Source organism: Leptodactylus fuscus, chromosome 6, assembly GCF_031893055.1.
Source record: "Leptodactylus fuscus isolate aLepFus1 chromosome 6, aLepFus1.hap2, whole genome shotgun sequence".
NCBI classification, from domain to species: domain Eukaryota; kingdom Metazoa; phylum Chordata; class Amphibia; order Anura; family Leptodactylidae; genus Leptodactylus; species Leptodactylus fuscus.
In genome coordinates this window covers 57,722,308-57,743,617 of record NC_134270.1, presented here as the reverse complement: position 1 = coordinate 57,743,617, position 21,310 = coordinate 57,722,308, and the positions used below count along the sequence as shown (strand labels likewise).

The following is a 21,310-nucleotide window of genomic DNA, read 5'->3' as shown; positions in this document are numbered from 1 at the left end:
GGACTATAGACCATAATAACCAGAGGCTGAACTCACTTGCTGTTGATGTCTATGACAGTGAAGGAAGTCCATGACTACTTGTTACTCTCCTGATGTCCTGGTATGTTTTATCTTATAAATACACGTTATATATAAGAAACACATACCATATGTGGTTTGAGATGTTGAGCGATTGTATATTGTTACATGATTGTCATCACAATGTTTGGAGTAGTCTTACATCTCCAAACAGATGAAAGGCACCTTTGTTAATGCATTGTATATTGGCAGCATATATCTGACTGCTCCCCTTTAAACCATGCAGATTGAATTACATCTTATTTCACGACTGGATAAAAAGGCCGAAAAATTTGTTTGATACATTGTAGTCACTGTGGTAGGAGATCTACTATACAAAAGAAACAGATGCAAGACGTGTACACAGACCTAATGCATTCTTGGCAGCAACATCTAGCAACACCTTGGAGACAAAACTATGTAAAGCCAAGCTATGTGCAGACCTCTCAAGACATAATAAGGATTGTGTACTGAGCAATCAGGGCTGGCTTAGTAAATAGCAGCAGAGTTAATGGCTGGTAATTGTGACCATCTACCCTCTCCCTGGTGACTGCTGCTGTTTTCACTGCTCGGCTGCCATGACCAGGAACAAGTACAATTTCAGTTCTCCACGTAAGTCTCTTTATTTCCACATATCTAAAGTCACCCGCTTTGGGGCTTCACTTACCATCGTCTTCTTTTGGATTTTTTCAGGTATACAGCAAAATGTTCATAACTGTTCTTTATGGAGGTAAGTAGAAATGGCTTAGAGCTCTCAGGGTTTCTACTAAATGTGCTGCTTGTTCTTGTCTGTATTCCTCTTCCAGGCCTAGTCCGAGTGGTCAGACAGGATGATCTTATAGGGATCATTCCTCTATATTTTCTTGGACTCTAGGAATTCCCTCTGACTGTGATTTGTAGTAATCCTTTTGTTGTAAGGGGCCCCATATATTAATGCACGGACTGGTTTTCACCACTTTGGGGGCTACAAGGTCTACGAGTCGTCATTTGCCAGTGCAAAATAAACACATTCAAGATAGATTTGTGCAGTATTATTATAATAGAATAATGTATACCAGTCAGATACAGTTTATGACTTACTAACATGGGTACATCTTCCTATATTTCCACCGCAGATAATGAAGAGATGCTTTTCAATATCAACTGTAAAGTCCAGCTACTTCTGGAATGCATCAAGAACTCCTGCCATTATGAGAATGAAGGTATGAAGAAAACATGGGGGAATAAATGGATGTAGTATAATACATAATCATACCATGTAGTATATCTTGGGGCAGTATGTGATACATATACTGTATAATATTGTATAATACTTTATAATGTTGTAGTAGCATACAGTAACATGCATTATGGTACCCCATATACATTATGCTTTATGGTATACTAATAGAATACCTGCGGCTTCGCTCACGGGAAATACGTTACATTGTTGGTTATGCTAAAGTAAAATTATCAGCGTCACACTGAAATTGACATTTTCAGAGCTACAGTAAATGTTTTTTTTCCACTTTAAATTTTTATTATTTTGGCATTTTACTAATTTGTCGTTACATTGATGTGAACAACTTTTTTCTTAATTTCAACATTTTTATTGATTTTACATATTCAATACATATTATGTAGTATAAACTATTACAACTATTTTTTGAACTATTTTTTATTCAAAATTAAAACCCACATCTCAGTAATGAAACGAACCTCACAGGCAGACTTGTGTAGTTGCCCATAGCAACCAATCAGAGCTCGGCTTTCACTTTACCTCAGCAGCTTCAGTGATGAAAGCTCCCTGTATACAGTCATGGCCAAAAGTTTTGAGAATGATACAAATATTAATTTTTACAAAGTCTACTGCTTCAGTTTTTTTAATGGCAATTTGCATATACTCCAGAATGTTATAAAGAGTGATCAGTTTAACAGCAATTACTTGCAAAGTCAATATTTGCCTAGAAAATGAACTTTATCCCCCAAAACACATTTCAACATCATTGCAGCCCTGCCTTAAAAGGACCAGCTAACATCGTTTCAGTGATTGTTCCATTAACACAGGTGTGGGTGTTGATGAGGACAGGGCTGGAGATCAATCTGTCATGATTAAGTAAGAATGACACCACTGGACACTTTAAAAGGAGGCTGGTGCTTGTCATCATTGTTTCTCTTCTGTTAACCATGGTTATCTCTAAAGAAACACGTGCAGTCATCATTGCACTGCACAAAAATGGCCTAACAGGGAAGAGTATCGCAGCTAGAAAGATTGCACCTCAGTCAACAATCTATCGCATCATCAAGAACTTCAAGGATAGAGGTTCCATTGTTGGCAAAAAGGCTCCAGGGCGCCCAAGAAAGACCAGCAAGCGCCAGGACCATCTCTTAAAAGTGTTTCAGCTGCGGGATCGGGCTACCAGCAGTGCAGAGCTTGCTCAGGAATGGCAGCAGGCAGGTGTGAGTGCATCTGCACGCACTGTGAGGCGGAGACTCTTGGAGCAAGGCCTGGTCTCAAGGAGGGCAGCAAAGAAGCCACTTCTCTCCAGAAAAAACATCAGGGACAGACTGATATTCTGCAAAAGGTACAGGGAGTGGACTGCTGAGGACTGGGGTAAAGTCATTTTCTCTGATGAATCCCCTTTTTGATTGTTTGGGACATCTAAAAAACAGCTTATACGGAGAAGACGAGGTGAGCGCTACCACCAGTCTTGTCTCATGCCAACTGTAAAGCATCCTGAAACCATTCATGTGTGGGGTTGCTTCTCAGCCAAGGGAATCGGCTCTCTCACAGTCTTGCCTAAAAACACAGCCATGAATAAAGAATGGTACCAGAGTGTCCTCCAAGATCAACTTCTCCCAACCGTCCAAGAGCAGTTTGGCAATCAACAATGCCTTTTCCAGCATGATGGAGCACCTTGCCATAAAGCAAAGGTGATAACTAAATGGCTCAGGGAACAAAACATAGAGATTTTGGGTCCATGGCCTGGAAACTCCCCAGATCTTAATCCCATTGAGAACTTGTGGTCAATCATCAAGAGACGGGTGGACAAACAAAAACCTACAAATTCTGACAAAATGCAAGCATTGATTGTGCAAGAATGGACTGCTATCAGTCAGGATTTGGTCCAGAAGTTGATTGAGAGCATGCCAGGGAGAATTGCAGAGGTCCTGAAGAAGAAGGGTCAACACTGCAAATATTGACTTGCTGCATTAACTCATTCTAACTGTCAATATAAGCTTTTGTTACTCATAATATGATTGCAATTACATTTCTATATGTGATAAAAACAACTGACAAACACACATAAAAACCAGAGGGCAGCAGATCATGTGAAAATATATTTGTGTCATTCTCAAAACTTTTGGCCATGACTGGTAGTCAGCAATAATGACAATCTTACTATGAGGCAGTTTTCGCCTTTCCAATATTGCTGCTCAGTAAGGCTGCTTGCACACTATAGTATTTCGGGCCGTGGACTCTACAGCTCCATAGACTTCTATGGAGCCTGCAAAATTCACAGCTTTGTGCACAAAGAAATCTATGGAACCGCCAAATCCATGAAAAATACTGTACTGTGCAAGCAGCCACTAAGGATACCAGACATGTTTTGTCAGTGCGTGTGTGTATGTGTGTGTGCACGAGTGTGATGCAATATGTATGTATGTGTGTGTGCACGCTCGTGTGTGGCCTGTGTATATGTAGGTGTGTATATGTGCATGTGATCCATGTGCTTGTGCAGTGAAAGTGTCCATGCGTGTGCGTATTGTGCATCTATATGAATGTGTTTATGTGCGTGTTTAGTCTGTGTGTATGTAGTGTGCATGTGTGTGTGTCTAGAGTGGTCTGGTGTTTATGTGGTGTGTTGTGGCATTTGTGTGGTGTTGTGCTTGTGGGTTGGTGTATGTGTGTGCCTGTGTGATGTTTATATGGTGTTTGTAAAATGTTTGTGTGTTGTGTGTGGTGGTGTGGCCCCTTTAGCAGTGACTGTTTGGCGCCTTCACTATAATCTGTCCCTGGGTCAGCCACAACTATTGTTTTCCCCTCAGCACTTTCACTTTCACCTTCATATTTCCCCATTATATGTATAACTAACTTCAGGGGCCTCAATCTCATGACGGGGGGATGCTAGCAAGATGTAACATGCGCAGTATTCTGCTCCTGTAGGTGGAGAGGGGGCATGCTACATTTCATGCTAAATCGGGCAAGAACTGTGGATTTGTACTACAGATTTTGAATTTTATACATATAGATTATGCATACCTCCCAACCGCCCCAGATTCCGAGTCGTGTCCTGCGGTCCTGGTTGGCGGGAGGTATGTCCCGGATTCAACTCATCTGCGTCCGTAGAGGATGCAGAGAAATTGAATACAGTGATAAAACAGGAGCGGACACAGCTCCTGCCTCACCACTGTGTCCCTGCCTGCTCGGTCATGTCTAGATAGAGCTGCTCCGGGTAGGTGTGATGTCATAGGAAGGGGTGGAGCCTCTCTGAGGAGGGTGGGGTCTCTTCCATAATAGCACTGTGCTATATAGAAGAAGAAGAGAAAGCAATTAGGACTGTCTTTTGTGGGACTGCAGGATGGCAGGGGAGCGATAGGATTGTGTAGCATGGGACTGCATGTTGAAGAAGGCTGATGGGAGGGATTGATGTATTTACATGGGACTGCATTGTTGAGGGACTGAAATGAGACTATATCCTGGAGAGTCTGGGGGATTGGATTGATGTTTAGGGTAGTATAGGAGTTCCTAGAGTACCGTTGGTATCAAGGTAGACAGAGTCTTATGAGTTCTGCTGGCATCTGAAGGAGGGCAGGGGTATTTGGGGTGCTGCTGGCATCTGAAGGAGGGCAGGGGTACTTAAACTGGGGGCAACTGGAGGAGGACATTAAACCCAGGGAGGTAGCTTGAGAAGAACATTAAAATGGGGGTAACTAGAGGGGACATTAAACTGAGGGCAACTGGAAGAGGACATTAAACTGGGGCAGCTGGAGGTGGACGTTAATGTCCCCCCTCTAGTTGCCCCCAGTTTAATGTCCCCATCCAGCTGCCCCCACAGTTTAATGTCCCCCACTAGCTAACTCCACAGTTTAATGTCCCTCTCTAGTTGCCCCCAGCTTAAACTGGGGCAGCTGGAGGGGGACATTAAACCGTGGGGGTAGCTGGAGGGGGACATTAAACTGTGGGGGCAGCTGGAGGGGGACATTAAACTGTTGGTGCACCAGGAGAGAGACTTTATACTGTCTGAGGAGAACATTATAATGCGGGGGTATATAATATTAGGGTTATTGTGTGGGGAGCATAAAGAGAAATTGATTGAAATGGGCGGAGTCAATTTAGAAGTGGGTGGGGCTAAAATTGCCACGGTGCACTATGCGCACCGCATATTTTGTCTCTATTTCTGTCCTTTGAAAGTTGGGAGGTATGTATTATGATACTTCTATTATACAGTAATGTATACTAAGATTGCAGGACACAATTCAGAACTGTCCATATCAACAAGTTCTATGTCCTTTCCACAAATTTGGTCTTGATGGTCAATATTAAGGAAGGCTTCAGGCTCTGGCCTTAGTGCACACTGAACCATTTCCCAGCATTCTCCTGTACATATTAGTGCTTATGTCACCATTATTTATGAAGTCAGGACTATCCCTATGAATTGTCTTGTCTTATGTATTACAGGGGAAATAGAACTTGCAGATGACAGTGGACAAGTGAAGAACCTTTTAGAGAACCAGCAGCGCTATGCCAGTGAGCTCCTTGGTGAGAGGGAGACCTGCGTCCTGCTTGCTGTGACGAGTAAGTAGTGACATCAGTCTCAAGGTTTTCCATAGTGTACAAGGAGCAGCTAAACAGTCTGCTGCTGGTTTTAGTGCCATCTGTCTCTGTTTGGCACCAGCAAACACTAGCTCTAGTACCCCAACAAGATTAACATATATTTTCTCAGGGAAAATATCCTCTCTTTCTTGAGTTCAGCTAACATTTCTGGGGTTTTGGTGACATTACCAGCCAGATGTCATATTCTGTGATCTCACCAGTCTTCTGCAGATTAAACACAACTCTGTGTCTTCTAATATCAGGAGGGGTATTGTGTCTCATTAAGGAGAGACAATACATGACGACTTATAAGACCATGCGTGCCCTGCTAGAATTTCTGGGTAAGGGCTCATTCACATCTGCGCCCGGGACTCCGTTCTGCAGTTTTCCGTTTCCTGCACAAAATAGGGCAGGAGACGGAAACCTGCTGGCATCCTTCAAACTCATTCATTTGAATGGGTTTGAAAGGTGTCCAGCTGTGAGCGCCGGTGAGCATTTTTTTAAACCAGACACAGCTTCGGACATGCAGTACTCTGTGCCCGGTTTTAAAAAAAAAACGGTTTCGCCGCGGAGAGCATAAAATGCTCACCGGCGCTCATGGCCGGACTCGGCATGACAGGTTTCCGTTTTCTGCATGCGGTAACCTGATAATGGAGACCCGAATGCTGGTGTGAACCCAGTGTAAGGAATGTGAAACTAATACCTGCTTGGTAGAAGAGAGGAACTTGCTCCTAGAACCACCTTTTGCAATGTAGATACCTATCCACTTTAAGGAGCCACTTCTAGCGCCCGTGCAGTAGACAAGACAGAACCAGACATAGAAGACTCCATCCAATGTATAGCGGCCTGGCACATTCACTGTTGTTAAACTCTCATTGAGAATAAAGACTATGGGCCAATATACAGTAGACAGAGCTTTCTGCTTCCAACTCCTCTCCTGTAACTATAAAAAGGCAACAAAACCCCTTTAAAGGGGCTCTATCACTGGGAAAAGTCATTTTTAACTAATCACATCCTTGCATAGCCTTTAGAAATGTATTTCACACTTACCTTTAGTATGTAAATTGCCTTATTGGTTTCTGAATACATACGTTTTTATTCATATGCTAATGAGCTTCCAGCCAGCACAGGAAGTTCCCAGCAGCACTAATCTCTGCTATTATCTCCTATGTGTTTGTGCAAACAGGAAGCTGAGTCAGCAGCAGCAGCCTCCCATGGGAAACTATAGCAAAGGGGTGCACAATGCATCATGCACTAGTCTAATTAGCATATGAATAAAAACTGACTTATTCAGAAACCACTGAGGCAATCTACATACTAAAGGTAGGTGTGGAATAGCCTTTCTAAAGGCTATGCAAGGATGTGATTAGCTAAAAATGACTTTTCCCAGTGATAGAGCCCCTTTAATGTATATATTTTAAAGAAAACTAAGGCATAATCTTTAAATATTAGCCAAGCCAGAATAATTCCTTCAAAATAAAGAGGGAGCTTCTAGTATAGTAGCCTAATATTCTGCCTGCTACTGATATGGAGGTGATTTAATTAAATTTCACTGTACCTTATTTCTTCATCCTCAGGGTCGCCAGACTCCTCAGATGTCATATTTACCCCATTACTGCATGATGATACAATAGTAAATGCCAAATTTCTAGGTAAGGCTGAGCCATGACTGTCATCTATACCCTGCCTATCTTCAGCTAACATAATGTAAGAGAACGTAGTATATATATATATATATATATATATATATATATATATATATATATATATATGAAATTATGATTATAAAGGTTAAGTATAAAGGATACCACTAGAGTCATGAAGTTTCCCTGGCAGCTGCCTTCCCTATTCAAGAGGTTTGATTGAATCCTTTAATGTGTTCCCAAAACGCATACAATGCAATGGGGGATAACTTATCTAAAGTGGTGAAAAACGAAAACAAGTCAGTTACCCATAGTATCAATATAGTGAGGGAAGGGGGAATTTATATTGTGGAGGCAGCAGGGAAGGGACATTAAACCGTTGGGACAACTGAAGAGTACTATGGGGAAAGTTGGTGGGGGATATTATAATGTGGGCATATCAGGAGTAGGAGTTTATTCTGTGGGTCTTTGGGGGCAACTGGAAGGGGATTTTTGTAATGTGGAGAAAATTGGAGGGAAACATCATTTGAGGGCGTATCATATCAGGATGACTGCAGGGGAATTATACTGTGTGGGGGCACAAAAGAGAAATAAATAGGAATACCCTGTTTCCTCGAAAATAAGACACCCTCCCCCCTTTCACCTTCTGGATCACATACAACCGGCAGTCATGCCGGCACTCCGCTAATTGTTCCCCGCTTTGTTTGCCAATTGTTCCCCGCTCCAGCCGACGCATAAAACATCCCCCGAAAATAAGAAAGGTCATATATTTCGTTAGATAATTAACTATAAGAACATGTCTTATTTTTGGGGAAACAGGGTAGGTGGAGTCAACTTGACAGTGGGTGGGACTAAATTCACAATGTATTGTACTTTCTGTCCTTCGAAAGTTGGGAGGCATGAACATGGAGGATAGCAAATCTAACAAAAAATTCTTAAAATAATATGTTTAACATCAAAAAATTAGATTCAACTCCTTCCCGACATCCACTATAATAGTACAGCGGGTGACAGGTCTTTAAATTTGGAAGCTGCTTTGCTTCAGAGTGTCCACCATAGCTACCGGTCAGTGCTATTCAACAGAATATTCCACCTTCTGAAGTCTCACAGGCTTGTCATAGCAATACTACTATTGCAGCTGGTCTATGACCAGTCTCAATAGTAATGTTGCGAATCTGCCATAGACTGCAATACAGTTGTATTGTAGTCTATGGGACTTACAATCAAATAATTGCAGGTTCAAGCCCCCTAAGTGGCTAATACGAAAGATTTAAAAAAAAACTTTCAAAGATTTCCTAAAACTTCAAATTACCCCCTTTCCTTAGAATACATATAAAAGTAAAATATAACTGTGAAACATATACACATTAGGTATCCCTGGTGTCACGGGATGGTTAGAGTCTATACTATAGGCAATGTGTAATATATATTTCATGTGGAATGTATTCTCTAACCTGTTATATACATCAATGTGTAGTTGGCTGATTGGGGTCTAGTGTGTTAGCACATTGTATGCAAATACCTCTAACTAGTGAGGACCAGTGAGGACAATGGGTGGAGATAATCTGATCAGTGTCTCCAAGAAGATGTTGGATGGTGCATTGTCCATAGTAGACAGGGAGTCTGCTGTCCTTGGTATAGGTGAGGGGGGAAGGATCTGTGACTCAGCCCTTCCCACCCACAGATATAGGTGTAACAGTCGTAGTATATAGTATATAGCTAGCAGTTAGTATGTGTTAGCCGGCCTGTGCACAGCTCTGTAGAGAGCCAGGATTTAGTTACAGGACCAAGGAACCAAAGCTATCATTGAGTTGTGACTTCTGTGGACTTATTGTTATTATGGTTGATGTGACCGCCGCCGGCTACTAACTTTGTGGATTACAATAAATTGCTGTTGTCTCCCGACCTCTTGCGTCCGTGTTGATTCAAAAGACCTTCCAGAGGAAGACGTATACCTTTGCTCCGTGACAACTGGTGGCAGCAGTGGGATCAACAGCGGACAGCGAGATGGACTACAGCAGCTCAGCGATTAATGGAGCCACAACCTCAGAATACAGGAACTGGACTATGGCAAGTCTACAAGTAAGGGCCCGGGAACTAAACCTGAGTTACCAGGGAAGAACGAAAGATCAACTGATCGAGGCACTGGAGGAGATGACCCTGCAAAGCGACCATGAGGAGGGCTGCCCCCAGGAGACAGTAGAGATACGGGAGTGGCAGGTACAGACCCAAAAGAGCAGATGGGTTGTTTTGTATGAGGAGGAATTGGCAGTGCTGGGGCTAGGAGCAACTGCAGAGCAAAGGAGTAGAGCATTACAGAGGGCTCAGGAAACGGAGAAGGAGGAACAGAGAATGGCGCATGAAAAGGAAAGAATGGCGCATGAAATGCGAATGGCTGAGATAACTACGCGGAATTATAATAAAACGTCGACCCCCAGCCCAACAGTGAGAGAACCACCATATGTCTCCCATAAACACTTCAAGACCTTTGATGAAGCGGCTGGGGATGTTGATGGATATTTTCAGGACTTCGAACACCAGTGCCGCCTGATGGAAGTCCCAGAGAAGGATTGGGTCCGGTATCTGGTGGGGCACCTACGAGATGGGGCTGCGGAAGCTCTCAGAGCCATGGACCCTAGTGATCAGCGGGACTATGAGGCCATTAAAAGAGCGGTGCAGAAGTATTATGCAGTCACTCCAGAGACCTACCGAGTTCAGTTCCGCTCTTTGTCTTACAATGGGGGAAGCTCCTTCCACATGTTCGCCCACAAGTTGAAGCAAGCATGCAAGCGCTGGCTAGAAGGAGAGGAGGCTGTCACAGTCGATAAGGTTCTCCAAGTCATACTTAAGGAACAGTTCTTTTCCCAGTGCCCCGCTGAGATCCGTGAGTGGGTGCTGGAACGTAACCCAGCCACAGTTGAGCAAGCTGCTTCCCTTGCAGATGAGGGCCTGACCATCAAGCCACAGTGGAAGAGGTTGTTTGCAGAGGAGCGGAAAACTACCACAGTCCGCCAGACACCCTTCATTCAGCCACCCACCTTTCGTGCCCGGCCTCAGGATTACAATTCCCCCTCTACCCCTGCCCCAGCCCATCGGCCTCCAGCTATGAACAACCCTGTCCCTAGACAACGACCTACTGGAAGAATGCTAGAGCGCAGATGTTTTGGGTGCGGGCGGCCTGGACATTTGCAAGCTAGTTGCCCTGCTAACATGGGGGCACGGGCCACCGTGGCATCCCGGCCTATTCACTACCTGGGAACCACCCCTAGGACAGAAAGTTTGGCCCCATTTTCAGATGACTCCATGAATGACCTATCTGTTCCACCTCCAGGGGTCTATGGGATTCAGCCTTCCGCCACACATCCCGCAAACCTTCAGCGGAAGCACTTGCAGGAGGTCCTACTGGATGGCCGAACAGTTGTTGGATTCCGGGACTCGGGAGCTTTCCTAACGGTAGAGGACCCCCGAGTTGTGCGACCCGAGGCCCTAGAGGAGGGCCCTGGCATTTCTATCAAGTTGGCAGGAGGTACTCGGAAACGTATTCCTAAAGCTACCGTGGAACTCGACTATGGTTATGGACCAAAACGATGCACAATTGGTGTGATGAGCGGGCTGCCGGCCGATGTTCTGTTAGGCAACGATGTTGGAAATCTACAGTGCCACTTTGTGGGAGCAGTGACCCGAAGCCAAGCTCAGAGAGAAGCCAACATGGATCCACCGGATTTTCTGCCAGATGCCAGCCCTTCAACCCTACAACTTTACCATTCAGTACCGCCGAGGGAACCAACACCAGAACGCAGATGGGTTATCCCGGCAGGAGGACATATGAGCTATAGAGACTGATGTGCATTCCCCAATTTACCTGTGTAGGCCAATTGTGTCATGCACATGTTTTGAGAGGGGGAGGGGTTGTCACGGGATGGTTAGAGTCTATACTATAGGCAATGTGTAATATATATTTCATGTGGAATGTATTCTCTAACCTGTTATATACATCAATGTGTAGTTGGCTGATTGGGGTCTAGTGTGTTAGCACATTGTATGCAAATACCTCTAACTAGTGAGGACCAGTGAGGACAATGGGTGGAGATAATCTGATCAGTGTCTCCAAGAAGATGTTGGACGGTGCATTGTCCATAGTAGACAGGGAGTCTGCTGTCCTTGGTATAGGTGAGGGGGGAAGGATCTGTGACTCAGCCCTTCCCACCCACAGATATAGGTGTAACAGTCATAGTATATAGTATATAGCTAGCAGTTAGTATGTGTTAGCCGGCCTGTGCACAGCTCTGTAGAGAGCCAGGATTTAGTTACAGGACCAAGGAACCAAAGCTATCATTGAGTTGTGACTTCTGTGGACTTATTGTTATTATGGTTGATGTGACCGCCGCCGGCTACTAACTTTGTGGATTACAATAAATTGCTGTTGTCTCCCGACCTCTTGCGTCCGTGTTGATTCAAAAGACCTTCCGGAGGAAGACGTATACCTTTGCTCCGTGACACCTGGTTTCCAAAAATGCCCAGTCTACAAACTTATAAAAAGCCAAACCTCCATTTTTTTCATTGTTTCACCGCTGATAGAAATTAGAATAATAAATGATCAAAGCAATAGACATTCCCCAAAATAGTGTAACTAAAAATACACCTGGCCCTGCAAAAAAAGACTCCCTATGCCCCGTACACAGAAAAAAGTTACAGGTGTCAGGATATAGCGACTTTTAAATAATTTTTAGATTTTTGTTAAGGGGTTAAAATGTAAATAAAACTATATAAATTTGGTATCCTGGAATTGTACCGAAACATAGAATATAGGTGACATGTCATTTTAATTGCACAGTGAATGCCGTAAAAACGGAGCCCGTAAGAAAGTCACATGGGACACACACGCATGTCATTTGTGTTCCGCCCGTGCGCTGCTGTGTTTCTGCGGCCCCTTTCATCTAATGAATAGAAGCTTCAGAAGCAGTGACACAAAATCGGACAGGAATAGGACCTGTTCCATATTTTGCAGCCCGGACTGTCGGCTTGCACATAGGACCATGTAATTCATGGTAATGTTTAAGGGTCCATAGAAATGAATGGGTCATAGTGCTATCCAGGTAAAAGGGAGCTTAAACAGATCCACTAAATGGATGCTGAAAACAAAGCGTGAATGACCCCTAAACAAGAAGTTCCTTTTCATCTGCAGGCAGAGATCTTGAACATGCTGAAGCACCGATTATATTAAAAAGTTGCAGAGCTTTGTGTATAGTAATTTCATTATATAGAACCACAAACCCATTTTTCTGATTGTGTTGGTTGTGGTCTATGTGGAACTGAATATAGGAAACCAGTTACATTCTGCAACCGAGAACCAGTCGATTGCAGCTTGGTAGAGGATGGATCCACACAAATTGTTATAAGTTACTTAGAAGGAAATAACAGGGGTGCGGGCTGAGAATGTTACATTAAAGTGTTGATTCAATGATTTCACTCTGTGTAAAACTTCACCATGGAAAAATGCCAGAAGTGATGGGGCATTTTATGTCCATTAGTGAGAAGAATGTTATTATAAGCAGGAACGGTCCTTGTCCGGGAGCCAACTAGGACACCTGTGATCTGCGGGCAGACAAGAAACTGTCTGTTGTGCTCTGCTATAGTCATATACAGATAGTAATGACACAGAGTGGTATTGTTCCCGAATACTATGGAAAAGCAGTGTTTTATGATGCAGATTTTGCTGTATGTTTTTGAGCCAAAGCCAGGAGTGGAGAAGGGAAGTGTCTAAGAGCCTCCTTAATATTTCCCATTCCTTTCCAAGCCACTCCTGACTTTGGCTCAAAAAACTTCCCACAAAATCTGCAACTAAAAATTCTGTGATTCTGTAATGTGGGGCCACAGCTTTTCATGTATTTATTATCTTTTATGGTCGCTTAACTCGAAAGTTTCCATCTTTTTCTCATTCCATTAACTTTCTTAACCAAGGTTCTGTCTCAGTGCACTGCTCCAGACTGGTTAAAAGCTGCTCTCCCTATGCAATATGAATTGTTCACCATTATTCAGCCTGTCCAGTCTGACCTACACACAATCTCAATATCTCATCTGGTTTAGTTGCATATGTTTTCAAAATCATTCTCTTACCAAGATTGTTGTATCCTTTTTGCTCCATTTTGAAACATCTAGAAGTTGATTAAAGTTTAGAGACACTCTCACAGTGGCAGATAGTTCTGTGGTACCATACACAAAGTGTGTAAAGGGGTCTTTGTTAAGTAAGGAACCATATTTTTGTACTCTTGGGTAAACCCCTTAAGGCTATGTAAATAAACTAAAGATTTCACAGAAAGGATCCAAAATGTGATAATAAAGTACTTTATATTACAAAATTTCCAAAAATCAAAAATTGGCCAAAAGTTTAATTACACTTTAAAATGCACCTCCAGTTATACACAACTATTAATAAAAGTGTAGTACAGCTTAATATATGAAACTTTGTAATATATGTTATTAAAGAAATATGTTTTCTTCTCCACTTTTCAGGCAGTTACTTTACCCCGCATTCACACTACCGTGTTTCACCTATTAAACCTGGTCCATGTTTTTTGCTGGATTTACCAGCTTAAACATCATGCCAGTAGAGGGACCTCTAGTGACATAGTTATCTATAATGCTAGGGGTCCTTCTCAGGTCCCAGTGATATACCTGTACTATCATTAACACTAATTTTAACACTGCTAGGTTGTAGATAAGAAGCAGTGGGCTGGAGAATCCTACTTAACCTGTCCCTGCTCCATGGAGCTCCATGTGTGAGGCTGAATACAGATACAGATATAATGTAAACAAGCAGTCAGATTGAAGATAAGGAGCAGGAGGACAGCTTAATAAGTGCTAAAATATATTATGCAGTAATAGTAATAAGTATGTTGTTTATCACTGCATTGTGCCCTATTCCTGCTGTGCCTCTAAAAGGAAGGAGGTTGCATGTATGTCATGTCTGTACTCAGGGGCAGCTAGGTACAATAGAGGTGCTGTCAGTGCCGCCCCCAAAAAGAAGCTCCAATCTGCCGCCTGAGGCGAGAAGCTCATCTTGCCTCATGGTAGATGCAGCCCTGAGCAATCATATGGAAAAAAAAAGATTTTGTGAATAAGCGTACTGCTGACCTTGTGCTTATGCACAGCATCCAGTCTGATGAGACAGGAGCTAGATTTCACACTTCTTTAGAATCCAGTAGACATGCCAGCTAAAACTAAAGAGAATAACTGGCAGGTAAATATTATTCTGTGGTGGGAACTTGCATTGAATTTTCCACAAATAGATATCTGCTTAACTCATGTTGCTGTTTGTTTAGGAGTGTAATCTTTTACAATACTCTTTCCTTACGCTAGGTTCACACCTGCGTTCATGTCTCCGTTCTATGGTTTCCGTCTTCTGCATGGCAGAAGACGGAAACCATTGACCGGGTCCGGCCGTGAGCGGCAGTGAGCGTTTTATGCTCTCCACCGCGAAACTGGATTTTTTTATCCGGACACAGAGTAGTGCATGTCCGACTCTGTGTCCGGATTATAAAACCCGGTTTCGTGGCGGAGAGCGCAAAACGCTCACTGCCGCTCACGGCTGGACAGCTTTCTCACCCATTCAAATGAATGGGTGAGAAAGTCTCCTGCAGGCTTCAGTCTCCTGCATCTGTTTTATGCAGGAAACGGAAACCTGCAATAAGGACAGATGAACGCTGATGTGAACGAGCCTTTAGTAGTGTATTATTTTTTTTTTTATAGCTAAATTGGGAAACTGGGGAGAATCCAAGGACTCCGGCCGTAAGCTGAAATCAAAAAAGTCTAACCGAAAAGGCACTGTTGTGATTTCCACCCCTCCTGAAGGTGAATATGCCTGCCAAAATTGTATTCATTGAATCCTATAATATAGAATATCAATAATATACAAAGCAGCAAAGCAAACTTGCAGCCTGTATGAAGTTTGTTAATACTTCATGTACACAGACCTGTACACTTTTACTATACAATACCATCTGATCTGTTATTGGCTGCCAACATTTTTATCATCTTTAATATTGCAGGCAGCTTATGCATGAGGTGCAGAATAAACAAGTGAGGTAGCTCTCTGCTCTCAGGAGGGAGGGGGACTTGAGTGCTTGGTGCTTGTATATCTGAGCTGTTTATCTCCGGCTCTTCCAGTTATCAGTCTGCTATTTGAATTTTGCTGATAAGGGCTGAGACAGGGAGTCTGTTACCTGTGTATTGTAAGCACAGACCTAAAACTGAGCTTATTGCAAGCTGACTCTTGGTCCTGTATCGTCTAAATTTGGAATTCTCATCACCTATCAAATCCAGTTCTGCTACATCAGCTTCATATTGTGCATCTTACAGTGATACTGTGCTAATTTATTTACAACCATCCCTCATTACTGACTGCAAACATGTACTGCTATGAAGAGAACTAGCAGAGCTGGCTTTTTCTGAGAAAACCAGAAAATGAACAGAGCACACAGCATACAGGTTGATGAACAAGCGAGCTGGGAATACCCCTTTAAAGGGATTGTCCAGGAATTGGAGCAACCTGTGGGGAGGCCAAGGAGGTGTAAAATAAAAAAAAAGGTGATGGGGACAGGTGAGTATGCTTTTTTATTTTCCATCTCCGTGAGGCGACCCACTGGTTGCACCAATTCCTGGACAGTCCCATTAATAAACCCCTTGTGTATTGCAACAAGGTGACCCAAGAGCTTTGAGAGAAACTACATTTCAACATTTTATTTTACTTTTATCGTTTCTAGGTTTAGTATTCCTTTAATCCTTTTAGGACCAGTCTGTTTTGACCCTAAAGAACAAGTGTCGTTTTTTTTTCTTTGCTTTTTTCATCATCATATTCCAAAGGGTTTTTTTTATTTCTCCACTTACATAGCTGTATGAGGGGTTGTTTTTGCGAGACAGTTTGCATGGCTGTATGTTTTACAACTTGCACAATAAAAAAAAACATTTTGAAAGAAATAAGTTCTAAGCCATAACTTTGTATTTATTTTTGTGATCAATGTACATATATGGAAGCTTATTTTTTGTAGGACAAGATGTAGTTTTTAGTAGTACCATCTTAGGATGGATGGATAGGAAAAAATCAATTTAGCAGTTTCTTAGTGTTTGGTTGAAATATAATTTTACTGTTTGGTTTGTGGTGGTGTGGTTTGATACCAAATTTAATTTATCACTTTTACAAAATCAAACCGTTTTTTTTTACTGATTTATTTTACTATATGTAATTTATTTACACTAGTGGACATCTACAAGCAGTCATGTAATTGCATAATGGTTCGGTATACCAAAGCATAATTGGCTCCCAGTATAAACCATCAGGCAGTCTGTCACCACCAGGCTCCCGCATTGGTTGCACAGTCACATCCTCTGTGCAAAGACCTATGATGGCGAACCTATGGCACGCATGCCAGAGAGGGTACGCAGAGCCCCCTCTGCTGCCACACACGCTGTCGCCTGAGTCGCTCACTAACGGGGAATCCGGTACAGGCCGTAGACCGTCAGTGTGATGTAACTGTGTGTCTGGGAACCCTCACTAACATGGCACCCTAAGGTGAAGGAAGGGATTAAAATCAAATTAAGAATATATCTGTATTAATTTTTTGGAGCCTCAGTTTCCTATATTGCTGTCACATTAAAGATGGAGGACTGAAAACATGTCACAGACAACAGAGCAACCAATATTTTTTTTCTTTTCAACAGTAACAGGAAAACAAGGTACACCAGTCCGAAAACGATCAGTTAAACCGTGAGAGCAGTTTACGCCCTCCAGATTGCTGCGCTCTTACCTGCCTTTGTTGGACTGGGACGTTTCTGCAGCAACCAAGTATCTGAAAGTTCCTAAATGTAATTTATTGTCAAACAATTATAATGCAATACGGGATAATATTTCAGGCGTGGACATTTCTCTGCAAATACATATTTTAGATTTCTAGAATAGGCTGTGGCATTCATTTACTTTCACTCAAAGCAGTTACTGTTCTATGAAGACATCTTTGGTGGAATTACGGAGAAGAACTCTTGAGATTGAGAATGAAGGATGTACTGCGTGACCTAAGTCTTAGGTTATATATCCATATGTTGCAGATCAGTTGCAAAAATGTGTGATTAAACAGCTCTGATCATGTAAACATTGTTGCTGTTATGAGTTATTATTCCAAGTATTCTGATGGGTTTCTTTATGAATCTATATTGAGTATCAAAGCTGAAGGAATCAATTACTTCTCTAGAAGGCCTGAAAATGTTTCAACTAAATTGAGGCCCATTTATGACTGGACAGGTTAAAGAGACTGTTTACTTAAGAGGTCAAAATGAAATGTAAGTAAGCACTTTTAGGCAATATTTTCTGAGCATCGGTGTGGCCACATTGTAACTTGGTATATGGAAAGAAGAAAAATTTGTCTCAGCCCGTAAATATGACAAGCACATACTTGCAGACCAAGCCGTGATTAAGGGGTTATATCTCCGAAACGCATAGGATTATTCGTCCCTTTATCCCGTCTGCACAAGGACGAATCCACCTGTTGCTTTTCCAAGAATGATATATATATATTTTTAGCTTGGAGCATGTCTCCACAATAAAATTTTGGAATTTTTTTTTTAAAAACGAATCATCCGGTGTGCTGAGACTACTTCAATTTGCTATATTTTAACTTGGCTCTATTAGGACAGAGCAGTGACCTGTAACTACAGCTAAGCTTTAGTACCTATGTAGTCTGAGAACCTCCTCCTGTCTCATCAATGGTTCAGGCTACTGTTTTCACCTGCCCCCTGAACTTCTGCCTTCTAAGGGGGCGTTCACACTACCGTCTGTGTCCGACAGGTAGTGTCCGCTCCTAGTCTCCGTTCAAAATCTTGCACGGACATTAGCAGCAGACACTAGCTGTGTCCGTGACACTTGTCATTCATTTAAATGGCGATCGGGTGCGTTCTTTTGCACTCCGTGCCCTTCCTTCACTGTCCGCTTGTAAAGATGTCTGACTTTTCAAGCGGACAGAAAAAGCTACGTCGGGTTTTTCTGTCCACTTGAAAAGTCAGACATCTTTACAAGCGGACAGTGAAGGACAGGCACGGAGTGCAAAAGAACGCACCCGATCGCCATTTAAATGAATGACAAGTGTCACGGACACAGCTAGTGTCTGCTGCTAATGTCCGTGCAAGATTTTGAACGGACACTAGGAGTGGACACTATCTGTCGGACACAGACGGTAGTGTGAACGACCCCTTAGAGTGGCTGCTGTGTGTAAGCACAAGTCTATCAAACACTCGCCAAGAAGTCAGTGCATGAAAATCTGCTTTCTAGTAATTGCTAAATGATTTTATAGTATAGACTAGTAAACCACCAGGGAAAGGAATGAACCTTTGTAGGAGAGAGTCTGGAGAGTTTCTTTAACAGACAATACACTTTCAGTATTTGGCTATTACATAATATACAGATTTCAATTCCAGTGATATTTAGTCACGTAGAAAATGTTGCTGAATTAAGACATTGATGTCATACCCAGGAATAATCATTATTTCTGTGACATCTTGGTTTACAGCTTTTGAACTTATAAAACATCACAGGACTCCTCCATCCCACGGAATCTTCTGTCCTATCCATGTTCAGTCTGTTGGAGAAGTCATGGAATCCCAGCTACAAGGATCTATAGATCAATGGACCATTAATAAGCTAGATAACCAGATAATTCATTTTGGAATAACACATATATAATACATAACAAATGAACACCAATAAGCAAATACGTCCTGAGTTTGGAGAAATGCAGAGATCCCAAATGTTTCCCCTTACCCCTGACCCTACAGTAGACTGGTAACATAGTTGTCATCCACAGTCCTCTGTCCCTGTGAATGTGGTGACCTTACAGTACTGAGAATATAGTCACGTCATAACCTTGTGTAAGGGCTAGTTCACACGTGAGTATAAGGGGAGGTTTTTGACAGCGGATTTCGCGTCCAAAACCTCCCCTTATAATGGTGGTCTATGGAGACCGCCGGGCTTCTGTTCTCCGCTAGCGGCGAGCTGCTGCTAGCGGAGAAAAGAAAGGACATGTCCTTTCTTCAGGCGGAAGCCGCGCTGTCTCAGTCGCGCGGCTTCCGCCCCCCGCAGCTCCCTCCTATGTCGGCTCATTCATTTGAGCCGACAGCAGAGGGTTAAGCCGCGACAGCGATGGTCGCGGCGGGCGGGTTTTGACAAGAGAGAGACGCGGCTCGCCGCGGCTCTCTCTGTGTCAAAACCCGCGCGGGCAGTTCACGTGTGAACTAGCCCTAAGTAGTTTCAGATCAGTAATTCACAACCTGGGTGCCCTGGAGACCCACAGCAGATTTAGGCATCTGCTAGTGATGTCTGCAGCTCAGACCTGCTGCATTGAGTCCTAGACAAGATGAGAAGAGCAGCTGAGCTCCTATTAAGTGTCTAGGGGATACTGGTGAGCAATATTTTGTGTCTGGTGGCCACCACGGAGCATTATTAGATGTTTTTGGGCCACTAGGTACCATTTATAGGCCCTGTGGACAGAGGTGTAACTATAAACTCCTGGGTTACAATGTAAAATCTGTAATAGAGCCCCTTCCTAATTTGTTCCATTTAGAATAGTGGTATCGGGAGATCCTTTGGGGTCTAGTACAGGGTCTGCTACCACCAATATGCTCACTATTAGAGATGATCGAACAGTAAAATATTCGATATTCGTTTTGAATAGCCCCTCAATATTCGTCTATTCGAACGAATATCAAACCCCATTATAGTCTATGGGGAAAAAATGCTCGTTTCAGGGGGTTCCACTCTCTGACTCAGGAGAGTCACCAAGTCTACTATGACACCCCAGGAAATGATGCCAACAGCCTAGAATGCAACTGGAACAGCAGGGGAAGCATGCCTGGGGGCATCTAACATGCCCAAATCACTCTATTATGTCGGGATCCCTGTCAGCGTACAATATGCGGGAGCTGACTTTTTCCCATAGGAATGCATTGACCAGCTCTGCTTCATCTCCGGTGTAGCAGTGCTGGCCGCGCGCTCAGCTCTGCTGCATCTCCAGAGTAGTCGAGCTGAGCGCACGCCCAACACTGCTACATCTCGGCATAGGAATGCATTGACCAGCGTTGATTGGCCGAATGCCATACAGAGTACAGCATTCGGCCAATCAACGCTGGTACTGCCGTAGGAGGTGGAGTCTAAGATCAGTCCAAAGCAGTCTCCATTCTGGTCCGATCTTAGACTCCGACTCCTCACAGACGAGCCTCCGGCAGAACTAGCGTTGATTGGCCGAATGCTGTACTCTGTAGGGCATTCGGCCAATCAACGCTGGTCAATGCATTCCTGTGGGAAAAAGTCAGCTCGCGTATATCGCAAGCTGACAGGGATCTCGACTAGATAGAGCCCCAAAGAGCTGGGTGAGTGACATTCCCACCTAAATAAAGGTAATCCCTAGCTAACCCTGCCTGTAGATCTGTCCCTGTCTCACAGTCACATAGTTCACAGTTTCAAATTAACCGAATGTTAAATCCACCATTCGTATAAATTGGAGGTCACCTGATTTAGCCAGCCAATTACTTTATCCGATTTTTTTCGATGCCTCCGTTGTTGTAGTTCCTGTCCCACCTCCCCTGTACAGTTATTGGTGCAAAAAAAGCGCCAGTGAAAATGGGAGGGGAATCAAATTTTTATTGAGTTTGCCACCTAGTGTTCGACTGGAATCAAACATCTCGAACAGCCTGATATCCGATCGAACCAGTGGCGTAACTACCGCCATAGCAGCAGAGGCAGCTGCCACAGGGCCTGGGACATTAGGGGCCC

General features: G+C 43.2%; 1 protein-coding gene across 1 annotated transcript; it reads left to right on the top strand.

Moving 5' to 3' along the window:
- Positions 1-752: 752 nt before the first annotated feature.
- Positions 753-17,291, top strand: LOC142209538 (uncharacterized protein CXorf65-like). The gene is made up of 6 exons (XM_075278545.1): positions 753-787; positions 1,173-1,259; positions 5,720-5,836; positions 7,432-7,506; positions 15,247-15,348; positions 17,215-17,291. Exons 1-6 carry the CDS (start codon positions 763-765, stop codon positions 17,262-17,264), a joined length of 456 nt encoding a protein of 151 aa, XP_075134646.1. The 5' UTR covers positions 753-762; the 3' UTR covers positions 17,265-17,291.
- Positions 17,292-21,310: the final 4,019 nt, after the last annotated feature.